At 37.4% G+C, this 18,361-nt stretch overlaps 1 protein-coding gene across 6 annotated transcripts in view; it reads right to left on the bottom strand.

Moving 5' to 3' along the window:
• Positions 1-2,016: 2,016 nt before the first annotated feature.
• SLC35B3 (solute carrier family 35 member B3) overlaps positions 2,017-18,361 on the bottom strand; it is a 35,284-nt gene continuing 18,939 nt past the window's right edge. For 5 of the 6 annotated variants that reach the window (XM_045007489.1, XM_045007488.1, XM_045007486.1 and 2 more), the window contains 5 exons: positions 14,642-14,739; positions 9,939-10,031; positions 9,418-9,529; positions 4,289-4,358; positions 2,017-3,029 (listed from right to left, as the gene is read on the bottom strand). In XM_045007489.1, coding sequence (XP_044863424.1) covers positions 2,879-3,029; positions 4,289-4,358; positions 9,418-9,529; positions 9,939-10,031; positions 14,642-14,739 — 524 coding nt within the window. In that variant the 3' untranslated portion in view covers positions 2,017-2,878. Of the gene's footprint in view, positions 3,030-4,288; positions 4,359-9,103; positions 9,260-9,417; positions 9,530-9,938; positions 10,032-14,641; positions 14,740-18,361 lie in introns of all 6 variants that reach the window. The other variant, XR_006577368.1, reaches the window with a different exon arrangement.

The following is an 18,361-nucleotide window of genomic DNA, read 5'->3' as shown; positions in this document are numbered from 1 at the left end:
AGATGTGGAGAGACACAGGTTAAGAAAACAGTATTATATAACTTTGACATTAACTGTAATATTTTTATATCTCAATATAGTCCGATTAGCAGAGTTGCAGCAAATCATCATCATAGTTCCATGGTGAGAACTAATGTACAGCAGTGATTGCCATTTCACGATGTACTAATGCTTACATCACAAACCCAAAAGATTTTGGAACAGTTCAATCTCTGCCCAATTTTTTTTTTCATCCAATATAGTTTTCCATCACAAATTATGAGTAGCCAGTACTGAGCAAGAGCATGCTTAACTGCTGAAAAGACTTTCCAGGGCGATTGAGGGCCTGATTTTTACATGACTGCATCAAATTTTTGTGGGTGCAAGTTTGGGCAAGTGAACGTGCATGCAAAAAATGGAGACATAGCTTGAAAACGCCCCTCCATGTCTCGGAGTTGGGGGGGCAGGGAGAAGAAGGAAATGACAGGACCACGGCAAGGGGATGGCCAGCTCCTGGGAGAGGGAGGGGACAGCTAATGCCTTCAAATGATGGAGCTTAGCCCCTCCTTGCGCCTTCAAGTGCATGTGGGGGAGTGCCTCAGGAAAGGAACTTCTCTGCCATGCATTGGCCATTTGGGGAAGACAGGGGAGGGATACGGGAGTCGATGGGACATTAGACATTAATTTAAAGCCTCCTCAGACATCCAGGGGCCATCTTGCTGTGACTGCTGCACCATATTTCCTCCCTCTACTTGAGGTATATATTGAGATGTTTCCAAGATGCTGTGGGTCTAACACAGGGATCTCAAACTCAAATCACCACAAGGGCCACATGAGGACTAGTACATTGGCCCGAGGGCCACATCACTGAAACCTTTTCATATAACGATACAAAAGTATAGTAAAAAATGAAGAGTAATGTAGTATGCTATTAAATGTCAATGTATTAACTTTATAAAAACTGTAATGTGAAGAGGGGTTTTAATAAAATATAAACACCTGTAACTATTCCTTATGTGGTCAGTAACACTGATGATGATCTACACTAACAGTCTATCAACATAGCTGTAATGGCAGGAACTTTTTAAAGTAACTATTCATACAAAATACATTGCCACTTTTAACAAACATTTTTCCCAACTACGCACAGCAAAGAATCATACATGCTGAACTTCATACCTCAGACTGCTCATCTAGTCCATTAGGCCCCGCCTCTTCCCACCCCTATTCCAACTCCTTCCCCAAATCCCTGCCCCTGCCTCTTCTCTGCCTCCTCCCAAGTGCGCCACACATCCCCGCTCCTCCCCCCTCCCTCCTCTAAAGTCCTAAGTGCCACCAAACAGCTGTTTGGTGGCAGGAAGCGCTGGGAGATAGGTGGAGGAGTGGGGGACGTGGTGTGCTCGGGAGGCAGGGAGGGAAGGGAAGGGGAGCTTGGCCGCCGGTGGAGTTGGCGCCTATGGTAGGCCGCAGGAAATAACTCCGGGCCGTGTGTTTGAGACCCCTGGCATAACACATCACCTATTTTGGAGATCAGGAAGGAATTTTTCCTATTGGGCCGAATCGGTGGGGTCCAGAGGTTTTTTTTGCCTCTCACAGCTTTGTGGAGGCACACTCCAGCATAAAAGGAATAAGAATAGGAATTTTAATGTTAGAAGGTAATAGGACTTTTTAGCTTATTGCAACGTATGACTGGTAAGAACCTTTTGCTGTAAGGACAAAGAGAGACCTGAAGTCTTTGCTGGGGGAGGGTGGGTGTGGGAGGGAGGAAGAGGGGTGAGAGGATTCAGAAGTGAGATGAATTATTGGTTTTATGGTGGGATCCTTTTAACTCCACTCTGGTCCCAATTAAATACCTGCCATGAGAGAGAGAGGATGGGCAGATAGCAATGGGTAGGGGTGGTGTTAGTTAAGTTTGTCGCTTGCCCCTTGAATCCATCCCTGTGTGTCTCATTTACCCACACCTCCTGATCAATAAGACCCTGTGTGTGCACTCTGTCTACTGGAAGAAAAATCTCACTGCCATCCACTCATGTTTGGAGTTAAAGCTTTAATTTGAGGACAGTAAAGAGAAATAATGTTTAATATATTAACCTGTGTGCTGTTAGAGAACTTACACTCACTGTTTTACACCAGTATAGTAAGCAGCAAACAACTCCTCTGTTGGTGAGATAGTATTGCAAGCAGACACAGATCTTGGTACTTTTTTTTTTCCACATTGGGTTTAACAGCAATGTCTATGTGCACTTTTTAATAATTTTTAAAAGCTGGATGATGGGGGAAAAATGGAAAAAAATCATGATTCTTTCAATCTCAAATTTAAAACATTAATCAGATTTTGATTTCAAGAGAAATGCCAATTATATTAACAAATGTACAATGTTGAGAATCTCATCAAGAACTTAAACTGAATTTTTATTTAAAATGAAAAATCCTGACATACCTTATTCTCTCTCTTCCAACTTTAAAATTTCAATTTGGTCAATCGGTAACTGATTAGCTTCCATTAAGTGTTAATACAGTATTACTTTTAAATAATCCCCACCCACCAATAAAAACAAACAACCACTCATCTCAACTCAGCCACATCTGATATGATAAAAATGCCCAAATTAATATTCTACTGTCCCCCATTTGGAGCATTGTTTTTCAGCAGTCTGCCAGGAGTTGCTTTCCTTCATTGGCTTGATAATGCCTTCTGACAATGGTATATAACACCTATGACGAATTCAAGTGCTCTGAAGAGAAGGCTCACATAAAACTGTTCATGTCAAATCATCTGCAAGCAGACAATATGCCTTCAGCTCCTTTGGTTTTAATAATGTTCCCTGTGGAAACTGAACCAGTTGAAGACTGTTCCAATAAAATAAGTCAGATTCAAGACATGGCATAAAACCACTGTCTACACAGTTTGTGACAACGTCCTTGTCTTTCTTTCTTCCACAGTTTTGTTCCAAAGACCTCGTAGCGAAGGCAGCTTGATTTTATCCATATTCTTACTGTAAACATTCAGAAATATACCCAGGACAACTAATAAACCTGACCACACGTACCTGAAGGGGGAAAAAGAGGAAAATAATCATAGTATTAACAGTTTATCTGTAATGTGCCAATGATGTGCCTCACATTATACAAGACAAAAATAAAGTCTCTGCCTCAAGAAGTTGACAATCTAAAATATGGTCTCCAGTGAGAAAGAAGCAAGTGGTAGGACCCAGCCAAGCTATTAGCTTAGATCTTTAATTTTTATTATCCTCTCTCCTTCCTCTTAGGTAAGTAGGCTGGAGAAGGAAATTTATTTGACATAACCTGTCCACATATACTAAGCTATAATTAATTGTAATGGTTCTTAGCTATATGAATAAAATACCCTTAATCCGCAGTACATTCCCATGTTTACAGGAGCTATATTTTATGACTACTACTCCTACATAGGGCTCTTTTCTCCATCATTACCTTGGATTGCCTGATTTCAGCACCTTTTTTTTTTTTTGTTCCACTCATCAAAGTTGTTTGTTTACCATCAGGCTTCGTGGTTTTTTTTTTTTTTTAATAAAGACGTCACCTTTTTCAGAGGGACTAAATTACATGTAAATATTTTGGGCATTCTTTGCTTTGCTTACATTCCTCCAATACAACTTGTTACAAAGTACAATGGCAATAAAGTTAAATGCTATTTTGTTTCAATCCAGAAGTAATTAGACTTGGTGTAAATCATTTAGCCTTATTTATCAATGTAAATCCTTTGGAAAGTATTCTAAAACCCTTAATAAAAAGCTATGTCAATATTGCCAACAAACTTACAAGTTAATGGTCAAGATAATAGGTTAGTTATAAAAAAGTATATTGGGTAAGATTTCAAAGTTGAGCCCTATACAAGGAGAAAACTACATCATTTTATTGGAAAGAGTACAGTTCTTTAGCCTAAGTTTTCTCTACAGAGTAAGCCCCCAAGCAGATAATTAACAAGTAAATGCGAGATGTTACATAAGATTTTCTTAGACTACCAAATCCCCCCCTAAAAAAAACCAACAAAAAACAAAAACAAAACCATCACCTTCCGCCCACCCCCAATACGTACAATGGATTTGTCCTCTAATGTTTTTGAGAAAAAATGAAATTATTCTCTCTGGCATAACAATCAACAAACCAGTCAATATTTACATCAACTTTCAAACATTTGTAGCAAAAAATTAGAAGAAAATCTTACTCAAACATTTTGATGGTTAACTGGTAATGTTGTTCAATTTCAGTGATCAAGAACCTGATTTTATGAAATACACAAGCCATAAAAGGACAATTAGATACTTACTGGAATGTGAATGGCTTTGCAAAGAACAAAAAAGAAAGCACAATGGTCATTGCTTTTCTTCCTGTTGTTACTGCAGAAGAAAAACAATGGTTAACTCTAATTTAGATCTAGTTATAATCCAACTAAAGCTGTTATTAGGAGATATTAATAAACTAGGTAATTAAGGGCCTATCTATAGCAGGGATATTTGTAGTGGTAAGTTTCACCGGTGCAAACTGGTAGATGACTTGACCAGTGTCAAATAGGGTTTGCACTGGGGTGTGTGGCTTCTCCTGGTTTGAAACTGGTGCACCACATCCACAGTGAGATTTGCATCGATGTAGCAAAGCCAGTAAAGAGATTCCTAGTACAGACACTCCCAAAGTAACCAGATTCATTTATCCCAATGCTCACTTTATTCTCACCAGATCACGGGTATCACGGGAATGTGATAAACCATCTTTGAAACCGTTGCCAGTAGAAATTGTGAACTAGATTATGTACATTTTTAAAACAAAATGAGGAGTTTAAACATGTTAATAAGATTTTGATATACTGTAACACTTACTATTACAATCTTACTTTATTTTGGTCAGAATCTACCGACATAGATCCTTGCTTTTGGTTTTATTTTGAAGGGCATAGGTATCTGCATCTTAACTTTTTTTGAAGATATTTAAAATCTTATTTACATAACAGCAGGCCTCAGTACAGAGAAATAACTCTGGTCAGGACACTGAACGTGACAATGGATTTCAGAAGGCCACGTACTATTTCTCTAATCTCTGCCTACCTGCGATCTCATCACTAAAGAAAATCTGAATTGTAGTTTATGAGGACATAATCCAATTAACTGATTTAGGTAAAGTTATAACCTGCTGGATTATGCCAAAATTAACCACAACTTCCATAAATTGCATTGAAATATCATATGAATTATCTGGTCTACATGGTCATGTTCTGACTGCATAACTATTTATATAGTAGTCAAATATGAAACTACTCAACAATAACACTCATAGACGGTCAGGTGAATCTTAAATTTTTCCACAAGTGTTCTCTTAAAACTAGGATTAACATGGGCAGAAGTATTCTCTTGTACCTTTGCTTTATCTTTACCTGATCTCAACTTTTTTTAGTAATTATCTTTACATTTTAAGACGTTTATGCATATCAAATAAAATCATTTTCAATTAAGTGAAAAATGAAGGGAATAAAAAAGAAAATTGAGTTAATTAGAAAGGCGTTTAGATGGATAATTTAAAAATGGTTAAATTACACGAGTTTTTCTAAGTACTATTATTTCTGTTCTTTCACCAAATCAGTTATTAATTAAAATATTTATGTAACCATTTCCTTCTAAATTAAGTGCTTTCTCTTTTTTCCAATTAAGTCTGATAATTTCTCATTCTGCTAATAGAAATACAATTTTCATTAAATTCTTTTTCCTCTCTTGCTCAGTATGGGGGTAGTTGGGGGGCAGTAATGAATGTGATGCTCTTCCAAGGCATGGTAAACATTTCCCCATTGCTACAGGCAAAGCAGAAAGGGCTAGAGTGCTAACACTGTCGAGGTCAGGCACACGAATTCCTAGGAAGGTTTTACTATTCCACAGCATTCTTTAACATAGTAAAATACACTCTTTAAAAACTGTTTCAAGGCATGAAACAACTCTTCTCATCTGTGCTCATTTGAAATTAATGCATACGGTGAACTTGGTTAAAAAAGCAAAACTCAAACTACGACAGTGGCAAACTTGATGAAAATGCTTTATAATAAATTAGACAATTAATATTTTAGGTCAAAACTGTCCATATTCTCCCTTCCACTATGGTAAATGAAGAACATTACCTTACAGAAACCAGCTTTTGGGGCAGAGGGAAGGGAAGAAAGAAGTTCCCTGGCAACCTCCTGCCCCCCCCCCCCCCACCAATCCCTTGGGACTGATATTTGTATTTATAAAAAGGGGTAACCTAAGGAAGAAATGAGCCTGACGTAACTGTTTTTGACACACAGTTATGACATCTCTATGAACTACAGGAGGATCAGGGACACAATTTAGTCCTGTGAAATATATCCAAATGAAATTTTACCCTCTCGAAGTCTAACATTTCCCTTGTTTTAAACAGCTCTGGGTATGACTGTGTCATAGTCGACTATGACAAGGAGCATTAATTTAAAAAGGATTTTGGAAATAGGGATATAGAAAGAGAAAAAACCCTGAATCTCTCCTGACTTGTGTTGGAGACAACTTGATAAAGTCATTTCGAGACACCTTAATAAGGTCCTTTCTCCTCCTTCCCATTCAAAACCAGAGACAACCATGATATGCAACCAGCTTCTATGATTGCTGACTTGCAAGGTCATGATTGTACACTTTAATAATGTTCACTTAGAGATGTAATTTTGCTGTAGCTAGTTTTACTATATTAAAGTAACACTATGTGCTAAAATATTATGACCAGCTCCATGATGATGACTGAGTGAACATAGATGTAAACCACAGTAAATTAGTACAGATAATCCCTAAATCATGGTTTGTCATACTTGCCATTCTGGTAATACATTTGATTTTAGAAACAATGTAAAGCTTAAACAAATTATTGATAAGTAAATATACTACTCCTGACAGTGGAATCATCTTCCCTTAAGTATGTTAGGGAGAAAAAACATTAATAGACTAAATCAGTGGTTTTCAATCTTTTTTTCATTTGCAGACCCCTAAAAAAATTTCAAATGTAGGTGAGGACCCCTTTGGAAATCTTAAACATACTCTGTGGACCACAGGTTGAAAATCACTGGACTAAATTAATATTTCCCTGTTGGAAAAAGTATTGGTGTCCAGTGTTTCATATAGGATCTGTTTAGCACTGATCATTTTTCATTACTTTAAACTGCAGTTCCTCTTCTCCGAGCAAGGGGAAGAAAAAAATTCATTGCTAGCACATTCCCTAAGTTGGTTCCTGAGTTAAGACTGAACTATTTTTAGTGTGCACATCACCCTGTTCCCCTGCAAAGTTTATGCATAAGCAGGTAAGATTCCTTGCTGCTATGGCATTAAGGGCTTAGTAACTTCAATATTTATATAGATGGCAAATCTTCTGAGCTGGCTCAAGATTTTCATGCTCACCACACAACTATCCTAGATGGTTGACTACTCAGCATATGTAGCTGGGCATATTCTTGATATATTACTTGAAATGAAATCAGCAGCTGAGAGACTGGAATTTCTATCTAGGTCATGGATGTCTCATTGCCACAGATCCCCTTGATACTCGTCAATTTGGGTACTGACCTGCATATGGATACAGACTGCATGGGTGTGCTAGTATATCTTCTCCTGCCAATGAGTGGAAGTCAAGTGTCCATGCCATCTATAGATGATACTATCAATACTACTGATTAATACTGTTGATGCTACAGATCATAAGATGTTGTGCCTTTGTACCCCGACAGGACAAGGGGGCCCTAGGGTGACTTTCTTTCTTTCTTGTGGAGCATTCCCAGAGAATAGTATTGAGTATCTTCTTTCCTTAGAACACTCCCTTCTTGAGTCCCACAGGACTCCATCTTGTCACCTCTCTTGTTCTTTGCATGTATGTTCCTCTTAGAAGCATTAGTAATTGCTTAAGTACTTTCAGTAGATTGATGACACAGCACAGTATAACTATGTCTTCTGATGTACCTGGTGCAGGCATGTGCCATACTAAGCATTGGTAGTCCTTATATATGCTCCATTTTCTATCTGGAACAAGATGGGAGTAACACTACAAGGTTGGGCAAACCAGCTGCAAGACTAGACAGAATTTATTTGCATCTTTGATAGGTGTTGTCGGGGGGGAGGAAATAGCTCAGTGGTTTGAGCATTGGCCTGCTAAACTCAGGGTTGTGAGTTCAATCCTTGAGGGGGCCATTTAGGGAAGTGGGGTAAAAATCTGTCTGGGGGTTGGACTAGATGACCTCCTGAGGTCCCTTCCAACCCTGATAGTCTATGATTCTAACACAGGTTGCATTCTAAATATACAGTAAGATTTCCATCTGCTACTAAGAAATCAAATAGCAACTTCCTTGGTTTGGAAGAGAGTGAACGGTGGCAGGGTATTCAGCTTTGGAATTCACACACTCCCTTGGTTTAAAATAGCTTTTATCTGTTGACTAGCAGGGCATGCTACAAAGCCCAACTGTTTTCATAGGCTTTTGTGGTGGATGTAGTAAGATGGAACTGGTGAAGGTTGAAAGTTGAGTTGGTGTTGTGGGGAGGGAAGAGTATTGTTCTGACTTTTGCTTCTACCTGACTGCTTGTTGTTTAAACTTCTGAATGAAGGAGATGGACTGTTGGAATTATATTTATAGATGGTATTTTTAATGGCTGTTAAGGGTGCCTAGAGCACAGGACCAGCCCTTATTTTGTATTTATAAAAAAAAGCTACAAATCAAAGCTAATATAATAAAAGTTAGATAGGATAAGATGCCCTGAATCTCTGATCTAAGTCCTGACATGTACAATTCAGCATATCTTGTTATCCTAGTCCGATGACCAAGCAAGATTTCAGGGGTTGAAAATACAATTTGCTCTCCTTGATTTTGTTTTTTTCCACCAAACCTGCAATGTACATCTACTATTGCCTTAACAGCATCTAATTACAAATGTCTGCAGGTTCAAGGCCTTAAACAGAGTGCACTACATAAATCTATTGAGAATATATGTAGAAAGCCTTCCTGGAATTTCTCAGAGGCTGTGATTTTATGTCTGGAAAGCATGATACTGCCTTTTGCACATCTGTGCCCCATTTTATTTTAACACTTTTTTTCCTCCCTGTACCAAATAAGTCTTACCTTTTTGCTTATATTTTGGTGTGTATTTCTGATTCCACAGATCTGTCAAGTGTATTGTTTATGTATCTAGCAGGGTTCCTGGTGTTCATATATTTGTGCACAAAGCCCTTCTAGGTGAAGGCACTGGGTTAGAAAGAACCTTGGTTTCCAAATATACTGCAACAGAGAAGTCATGCTACATGAACTCAGGTAAATCAGCTCACAGAGTAGAAGCAAGAGAGAGCAAGAACAATTCTCACAAGCTTTGTCCTAAATGGAAAAGTAGGAGTAGATTGTTTTTATATTAATATACTAAATATGTAATTTGTTCATACCTGTTACAGCTAGAAGGGCACCGAAGATTTTAATCAACGCTAGAACAAAGGATATTCCAAAATATCCAGTCAGGGAAAAAAAGAATGCATAACCATAAGTCTGAACTGGATGCTGCAACAACAACAAAAAACCTGTTAGGACAATGCAAAACAAACCCTGAGGTGTTGCAAAATGAAATAAAATGATAGACTTTAATCAACTGCATGAGCAATAATAAGCTGTTCAACAATGCATTCATGCAAAGGTTCTTATTTAATTTTCATTAAATAATGGAAAAATAAGATTATGAACTCAGCTATGGCATTTTTTAAAATTCAGCTACTTTATTGATCAAGGACTAAAAAAAGGATTAATTTGCAAGTTGGACAAGTTTACCTGTCCTCCAGATCAGAAAGTTATGTTAAGAGAACAGCAAGACTTGTCACACTATATTAACAATAATCTTTACAGTGAGGAGTCCTCAGTACACAGAAAACTATTTAAACATTTTTATTTTAAAATGAGATTAATCAGTGTTTACCTTTGAACAAAATGTTACTGCAGGACTTAATCCGCTAGTGCACGTCAATCCCAATAAAATGTACACAAAACCTATTGAATAGGAATACAGAACCTGGAACAGTTAAAATAAAAATATTAGCTAGTCCTACTAAACAATTAAAGTAGGAAATTAAATGCTTTCCAATATGTGGCTGTGTTAATATACTCAATTAATTCTAAATGCAGCACATAACATCCTCAAACATTAGTATTTAAGTAAATATATGAAAAGTGAGAGTGGGTAACAGGATCACGATCTTCCATTTTACCACTACCTCACACAAAATAAAATCTCTCATATGCAGGAAGTCAGTTACTAATATCCTCAGGCCAGACCTAAAAGACAAAGCGGATACTTCGAATTCAGGATTTCGTTGCTTAAGTAAAACTTTGAACAATTATAAATACATGCAGTTGTTTAACTATTTTTAATTTACAAAACTCCAAGTAAATACTTATAAATTACATAAACAAAACTACACTGTTAGCAAAGCCAAGCATTCATAAATTTGGAAATGCCAGAATTAAGGTTGCCTGTGCAACCTTAATTCAGTCCGCTTGAGCATGTTCATCATGACAGTCTTTAATTTACATGACCACATACTATTTTTTCCACAGAACCCATGCCTCATTCAGTGAGAAGGACAGACAGTGATCACTAACATTTCTTTTTATCTTCATCATTTGGTGTGGCACTTTGTATTCACTGCACATCATCCGAACACTGCACTGAATACAGAATTAATTTCCTCATGGGCTTTTCTACTATAATCTCATAGTATCTCGGTTATTTACTGACATTAATGAGTTATCTTCACAACACCCCTGTGAGATGAGATGGCATCCCCCCCCCCCCCCACACACACACACCATTGTCCAGATCAGGAGATGAGAGACAGAGACTAAAGACCAAAACTATCAGAAGTGTCCCCTAATTTTGGGAGATGGATTTCAGACACCAAGATCCTGATTTTTTCAGAGTACTTAATATTTTATGCATTTATAAAACAGCTCCTATTTCTATTACAGTTGTGAGAGCTCAAACACTCCTTCAGAGCTGGCCCTACATGTCTCCTGCTGGGCATCGAGAAAACGTGACACACAATTAGTGGCCACCTGTGAATAGTTTGGTTTAAGAAACTTGCCCAGCATCATGTAGGAACTATGTGGCGGAACTGGCAGTGGGAGGGTTACCATCTCCACAATGGAAATATTTCAATAAACTCATGTATGTGTGGGAGGGCAGAGGCAACAGCAGGAACTGGAGGGGCTGTGGTGCCCAGGATAGGCACCAAGGAGCAGGTAGGAACTGTCAGCATTCATATTCTCAACCTGGAGCCGGCTCCTTCCCTGTCCTACCACGCCCCTGCCCACCAGGTGACAGATGCAGGGACAGAATCCAGTTCTCCAGGGCAGCCTTAATCTGCCTTGACCATGAGACAATCCTTTCTCTTCCCACAATAATCCCCCGCTTCACTCACTAAACACTTTCCAACTTCCTCAATGAATGAGGCAAAGGTCCTACAGACAACAAATTCATACATTACACAATCTCGAACAATTCCCAAAGCATCATCCAGTGTGTGCATAGAACAAGGCAGATGTCCTGTGGAAAAAACAATATGCAATCAAAAAGATATTATAATGTATATGTACAAAGGGGTCAGGTAAACTTAAATCTTGCATTTCCTAATTTTTGAGTACTTGACTTTGCAACCTTAATGTTCTTTTAACATCTTTTTTGGATGCCTCATCCTAAATTCTTTAAAAACTTAACACATTAGAAAAACAAATTTCATCAGCATGTACAACCATATTGACCCCTTCCCCACAGTAAGACATCAGCACAATCCTCTACCACTGTAGCTAATGAAGGCTGTTATTTTGTATGTGGACCTGCCACTACAAGCATCTATAAACATATATTTTGCTAGTGGGTTTCACAGCTATTTGTTAGACAGCAAAACAATGTGGAGACTATGGAATAATAGGTTCTATTCCAGATTTTGTAGGGGAGTGTGCTCTAGTAATTACACCCTTCTGCCACTGCTCCTATGACAAAGTATTAGGGAATCTTAACTATAGGCATCATTATCTTCACTGAATACAATTTGAAAAAACAAATGTAATTGAAGAAAAAAGGTTTTGCTTTATAAAATATGTACGGCAATATGCTATTGCAGGAAACCGATAAGTATACTACCGGTAATTACAATGCCAAAGTCACAACATTTTAATGATCAGTTTGAATAAAATGCAGCAACAGCAATTTTTTTTTATGAGGTTAACTCCAAAAAAAAGTGTCCATTTACTCTGGCCTTGTTGTCTACTATGAAAACTTTATTAATTCCACTAAGGGAAGAAAGCCTACAAGAGTTCTCAGAACCATATTTAATTAACATTTTCAATTTGACTTACAGATTAATGGGTTGGCTATTAATGTGTATTTATTGCCAACGAACATCAACTCTTTTTTTGAGCTCACGGGCATTGAAGTCACTTCACACTTTCACTTCACTAGTACTAGACATTTGTTGTTTTGATTAGCTGCAGATTCTTTCACTTGGTAGAACTTGTTCATATCCCTGGTGATTTTGTTTCCCCCTTTCTGCTATGGTCTTCCTATGTAGCAATAAGACAGTAAGTGTATAAAATGGTAAAATTATTTAATCTTTACCAATGTTTTGTACTGAGAATCATTCTTTCCTCAAATCTTGTTGGCACTTAGGAGGACAAGGATTTTAAAAAGAGCTGATTACTGCTTCAAAAAGCAATGAAGAGCTTCTGGGCTTCATATGAATTTCAAAATCCCATACTGCTCATTATTATAAAGGCATTTAATTTTCAAGCTCTGATTATTTTCTAAAGTAATTTCTAATGGGGTTAGTCACAGTGCCTCTGTTCTGTACTGAGGATAGACTACTAAACTCTGATGAGGTAAAGTTTTAATGGATGTGCTTCTATTGATATCCGTATATAATGTAAGTTTTACCAAAGTTCAGAGGAGTTCTCCAATCATTTTAAACTTTTCAGCCGCATCTTCTGGTTCTTTTATTCTAAGCTTTGTGCATCACAGTTTGTATCTTTTTGGGACTGAATAACATTTGTCAAGTCAGTCTGAAGATTTTGTCACTGCTCTTTAGAAAATTAACTCCATTTCAGAAGTTTTTTTTGTTTTTAAATAAAAAGGGTGTCAGTACCTTTGTGACAGGTTTCTTCTAACCCTGGTATTCTATGATTGGTTTCAGAGTAGCAGCCGTGTTAGTCTGTATCCGCAAAAAGAACAGGAGTACTTGTGGCACCTTAGAAACTAACAAATTTATTTGAGCATGAAGTGGGCTGTAGCCCACGAAAGCTTATGCTCAAATAAATTTGTTAGTCTCTAAGGTGCCACAAGTACTCCCGTTCTTTTTGCTGTACCTTTGTGGTCTGTCACTTTTGATGTTTAGTCTGTTTTTTTACACTGTTTATGGAAAAGGTAGTTTAATTCAAAGTTCTGGATTTTTTTTTAAATCAATTACAATGTTAAGTCCATTAGGATTGTCAGTTTTTAGCAGCTCTGGACCAAACTGACTACAGCAGGTGTTACAAACTGCATGTGTATATATGCGATACAAACATCAAATGTTGGACTGCTTTCCCATATTATCTGGGGGCAATTATGCAGTAGTGTCAACTCACTGCCTAGTGTTTTTTTGGGTTTGATCTCTCCTATCTACTTGCTCTCCCCATAAATGTAATTTGCCAATACAATTTCAGATTTCACTATTATGCTACTAGTCCCACAGTTGTGTTTTTCTTAGGTATATCTACAGCACTATAATATAGATGGTCACTAATGGCCAGATTTTTAAAGGTACTTAGGTGCTGAATGAGATTTTTAAAAACATTGAAATGAATGGACAAAATACAAAATAATTCAAACTATTGATTTCAGTTATACAGGAAGGATGCATAAACAAAGGATATGCTTCCTGTCTATACAAATATTAGACAAAAATAGGATAGAATTATTGCAACTTCAAAACTTGTTTCATTTAATTATGTACACAAATGTGTACCTTTGAAGGTAAAAAGTGAGTAGAGCAGCACAAGCACTTTCTTTTTATATGCATGATAAACAGATTAAGGAGTTTTGGTTTGCCATTACATGATCAGTATATCCTGATTTACACAGAATATCTCTTAAAAATAGGAGAAAATCCCAACTCCGTATGTATTGGTATAGTCTATGTCAGTGGTTCTCAACCAGGTGTAAGTGTACTCCTGGGGGTACGCAGAGGTCTTCCAGAGGGTACATCAACTCATCTAGATAGCTGCCTAGTTTTACAACAGGCTACATAAAAAGCACTAGCGAAGTCAATACAAACTAAAATTCATACAATTTGTTTACACTGATCTATATAATACATTTCAGTGTATAAGTGCAATATTTATATTCCAATTGATTTATATTATAATTATATGGTAAAAAAGGGAAAGTAAGCGATTTTTCAGTAATAGTGTGCTGAGACGCCTTTGTATTTTTATCTCACATTTTGTAAGCAAGTAGTTTTTAAGTGCGGTGAAACTTGGGAGATAAACAAGACAAATCAGACTTCTGAAAGGAGTACAGTAGTCTGGGAAAGTTGAGAGCCACTGGTCTGCATGACAGAACACTAGATTAAAGAGTCAGGTATTTACCATTTCTGAATTGGAACCATTGTGTAACTTCATAGCTTTTTCCTGCACATTTCCTATAACTGCATCTGCACAGAGAGCAAGGGATATAAGGACCACACCTTCAAAGAAAATAAAAAGGGAAAAACAAACAGTATTAATTAATAAGACAAATGCCATTCTACACTCACCCTATAGTGATAAGTGTACTGTAAGAGGCTAACTCAAACAATTTTCACTTTGCTTATACTGGTTTAGACCATAAATTTTGGAAGGCAGAAATTGTCTTATTTTACACAGACCAGCACCACAGGGCAGCAAACCCTGATATAGGCATCTGGGCTCTCATGCATTACAAATAAGTAATAACGATTAAACTTTCAGATCAAATTGAATCTGAATATTATTCATGTAAAATATAGTATGTCCTGTTGGAAAGAAAAGAAAAAGCAATGTCCAGTATATTTAATAAACACACAAAAAAGGAAAAACATGGAAATACTGACAAAACAACAAAAGCAAGAGGATTCACAGTGAAAGGTTTTCAGTTTTCTGAACTTACTTTATTTGCCTATGTGCTGTTCAGGTACAAGATGAATGTGTGTGTTTATGTATATGCTGCACTACTTGGCCACAACAAACTCACTGCGTGGCAGGTAATGGTATCAGCTTAACAATAACAAAAATCAATAATTCTTTATCCATCACAAGTCAACTAATTTCCAAACTTTGATTCTTTCACTATTTTACCAACCAATATCTCTGACATTCCAAGAGTTAGGATTAATGCTGGATATTGTATGAAAACATGATGGAATCCCTGCTTTCATAAAAGTATAACATTAAATTAACTAGCAGCACACAAGATGTCCATAGTTAGTAATGTCTATTTTCTATTGTTTCTTATACCATGACCATCATAATTAAATGATGAGGGCAAAACCAGGAAACAAGCAGGTTAATCAGCATGACATTACTTAAGATTTCATATTTCACTGGTAGACATTTTGTTGGACCAGTACAAATACTCTAAGGAAGGAATAAACTTTTCCTATCAGAAAAATTATTGATCCTTGGGACTGTTTGAATTGGAAAACTTTTTAAGTTCCTAATTTCCTTAAAAATTTAGTTATAAAGTTGCCTCCATGCTACAATTTTAGGCCTTTGCCATTTTCTAACCACCAGGAAGCAAGCAGAAGGAGATGAATCTATAATCTATTTAATCAGGTATCTAGGGGCACTGTTACAACAATGGCATTGTATATGCGAAAAAAACTTCTTTATAATTAGCAGCAGAAGCCAGAACAGGAGTAATAAGCCTGAAGAAACATCTGATGCCTGAGTGAAATACATTGATGGAAAAACAGGCCCTACGGGACTTCATTAGTATGTTTATAACTTATGGTTTTTGTTTTGTTTTTGGTTTTTTTTAAATAAAAACCACTTCTTTCTCCCTTAGCGAGAGGAGCACATAGTATCTGGTCAAGGAAGTTTTGAGTCGGTCATATTTCCTACATTTTTACATCACTACCCATTATATGACTTTTAAACTATACTTATTCACATACTTTATCAGTCTGTAGCTTGAAGCCATTACAATGCCAATATGGGTGTACCACTATAAAATAAGATGATAGTGCACATTAGCCAGTTTAATCTCATAATTCAACAGTTTTATTTAAAGGCACAAAAGTCCAATCCATACTACTGACAGAATCTGAAAAAAGTTTTCTTAAAAAAACCCCGAACACCATAAAGGTGTTTTGATCTCACTTTACATTAATATAAATCAGCAATAACTGAAAGCAATGACGGCAAACAGTAAGATCTGAACCTGGTCCAAAACCTTAAGACACAGCAGGGCACACACAATTTGAATCAAATGGACCATTTCCTTTGTACTTCACAGGGTTTTTTTGGGGGGGGGGAAAGGGGAAATTTTGCGCACACACAAAAAATAAAAAAAAATTCTTTGCTATGTTAAGATAGTGCAAAGTTTTAGTCCATGCAACGTTTCTAAACCACACACCTTGCATTTAAGAAAAAACACACTCTTCCAAAACAGGTTATTTAAAGTTAATGAATAACTAACAAAATTATCTCCCAATTTGAATACTTTATAATGTATTTTAAAAGTCCACACTGCAGGTGATCAGCAGAACACACTAAAGTTACTCATCCAAACACAATTACCATAACATTAAGCAAGCTATGGGCTAAACTGTGTCTCCTGCTGCAGATGCAGGCTTGAGGGGATGTGTGTGCAGGAAATATTTATCCCATATTCCTTCCATGCAGAGACCAACCAGGATAAGGTTCCCATCAGTGGAGATTGGATGGATAGTACTGCCAGTAGAGTGGCCAGAGGAGGAAGAGTTTCTGTTGCACACAGGGGCGGCTCCAGGCACCAGCACACCAAGCACGTGCCAGGGGCGGCAAGCCATAGGGGGTGGCCTGCTGGTCGCTGTGAGGGCGACAGTCAGGCTGCCTTCGGCAGCATGCCTGCGGGAGGTCTGCCGGTCCTGCGACTTTGGCGGAAATTCGGTGGCGGGTACGCCGAAGGCACGGGACAGGTGGACCTCCCACAGGCGTGCCGCCGAAAGCCACCTGACTGCCGTGCCTGGGGTGGCAAAATACATAGAGCCGCCCCTGATTATATCATGATGTGCCTCTTCCATGCATCCTCCCAGCCAGTCACTCTAGAGATTAGGCCTTTAAAAGGCATGATACTTCCAAGCACTACTCAGTCAGACAATGCCAAGAGCCATTACTGAGCCCTAAATATCAATTCTACTTTTAAAATTTATTTCCTTTCTTGGTACAAGACTGCATTGGCAAAAGTCAACATCCGTTTCCTTTGCTAACATCTTTTGTACACGAATGGAACACTGAGTGGGGTATGTTTCATTAAGTCTATTTGCTGCTTTTGCACAGCAATGCTTATCCTGGATTCCACTGCTATTAAAGAGCCTTAAATCTAATATAAAAAATTCTGATGGCACAATATGGGCAAAATTGTTCATCCAGCTGATGCTTTAAATCCACTCAGGTTTTATGTTTGTAATGTTCATATCAGACAGCAAAGATTACTTGTTCCGTTTAACCTCTCAGCATAGTTTTGCTTCCTTAGGCAAGACTGTGACATGTAAATAGATTTGCCCTTGACAGTGCGCACGTTTAAAGAATTTTGATTAAATCATGAATGTGTAAAAAAAAAAAAAAAAAAAAAGCTCCAGCCAGAATCATACTAGTTTGTTTGTAAATGCTTCTAACAAGTGCATTACTATAAACCACCAGGAGGTAATGTGACATTATTATTTAGTGACTAGCAACTAGGCGATGTCATAAGACAAATGAATTCTTAGGAATTTGTCATTTTAAAGTTTCACTGCAGAGTAAAAAGTTAACATGTTTTGAAAGCCTCAAGAGACTTAAGTCTATAGTTCACTTTTCTTTTCACTCTGCATACATTTCAAATGTCAATATATAGTCTGTTTCACAGAGGCACCTTTATGGTGCTTTTCTTCAGTTTGCTGTCCCTTTACAGAGGAAAAATAATTACATAAAATTATTCAAGGACAGGGTACATCAAATTACATAGTGAGAAAATTCTTAGGTTAATTCCACTGGCCTCAGTGGAGTTACTCTTGATTTATACTGGTGTAATGTCAAAAGTAAGCCCACTTTTTAGGAAATATACTAAGCTGCCTCCTACCTCCATCATTCAGCTAATAAAATAAAATA

This window comes from Mauremys mutica, chromosome 2, assembly GCF_020497125.1.
Source record: "Mauremys mutica isolate MM-2020 ecotype Southern chromosome 2, ASM2049712v1, whole genome shotgun sequence".
In the NCBI taxonomy this organism is placed as follows: Eukaryota; Metazoa; Chordata; order Testudines; family Geoemydidae; genus Mauremys; species Mauremys mutica.
The sequence above is the reverse complement of the archived record's forward strand: the minus strand, read 5'-3'. Positions and strand labels throughout refer to the sequence as shown.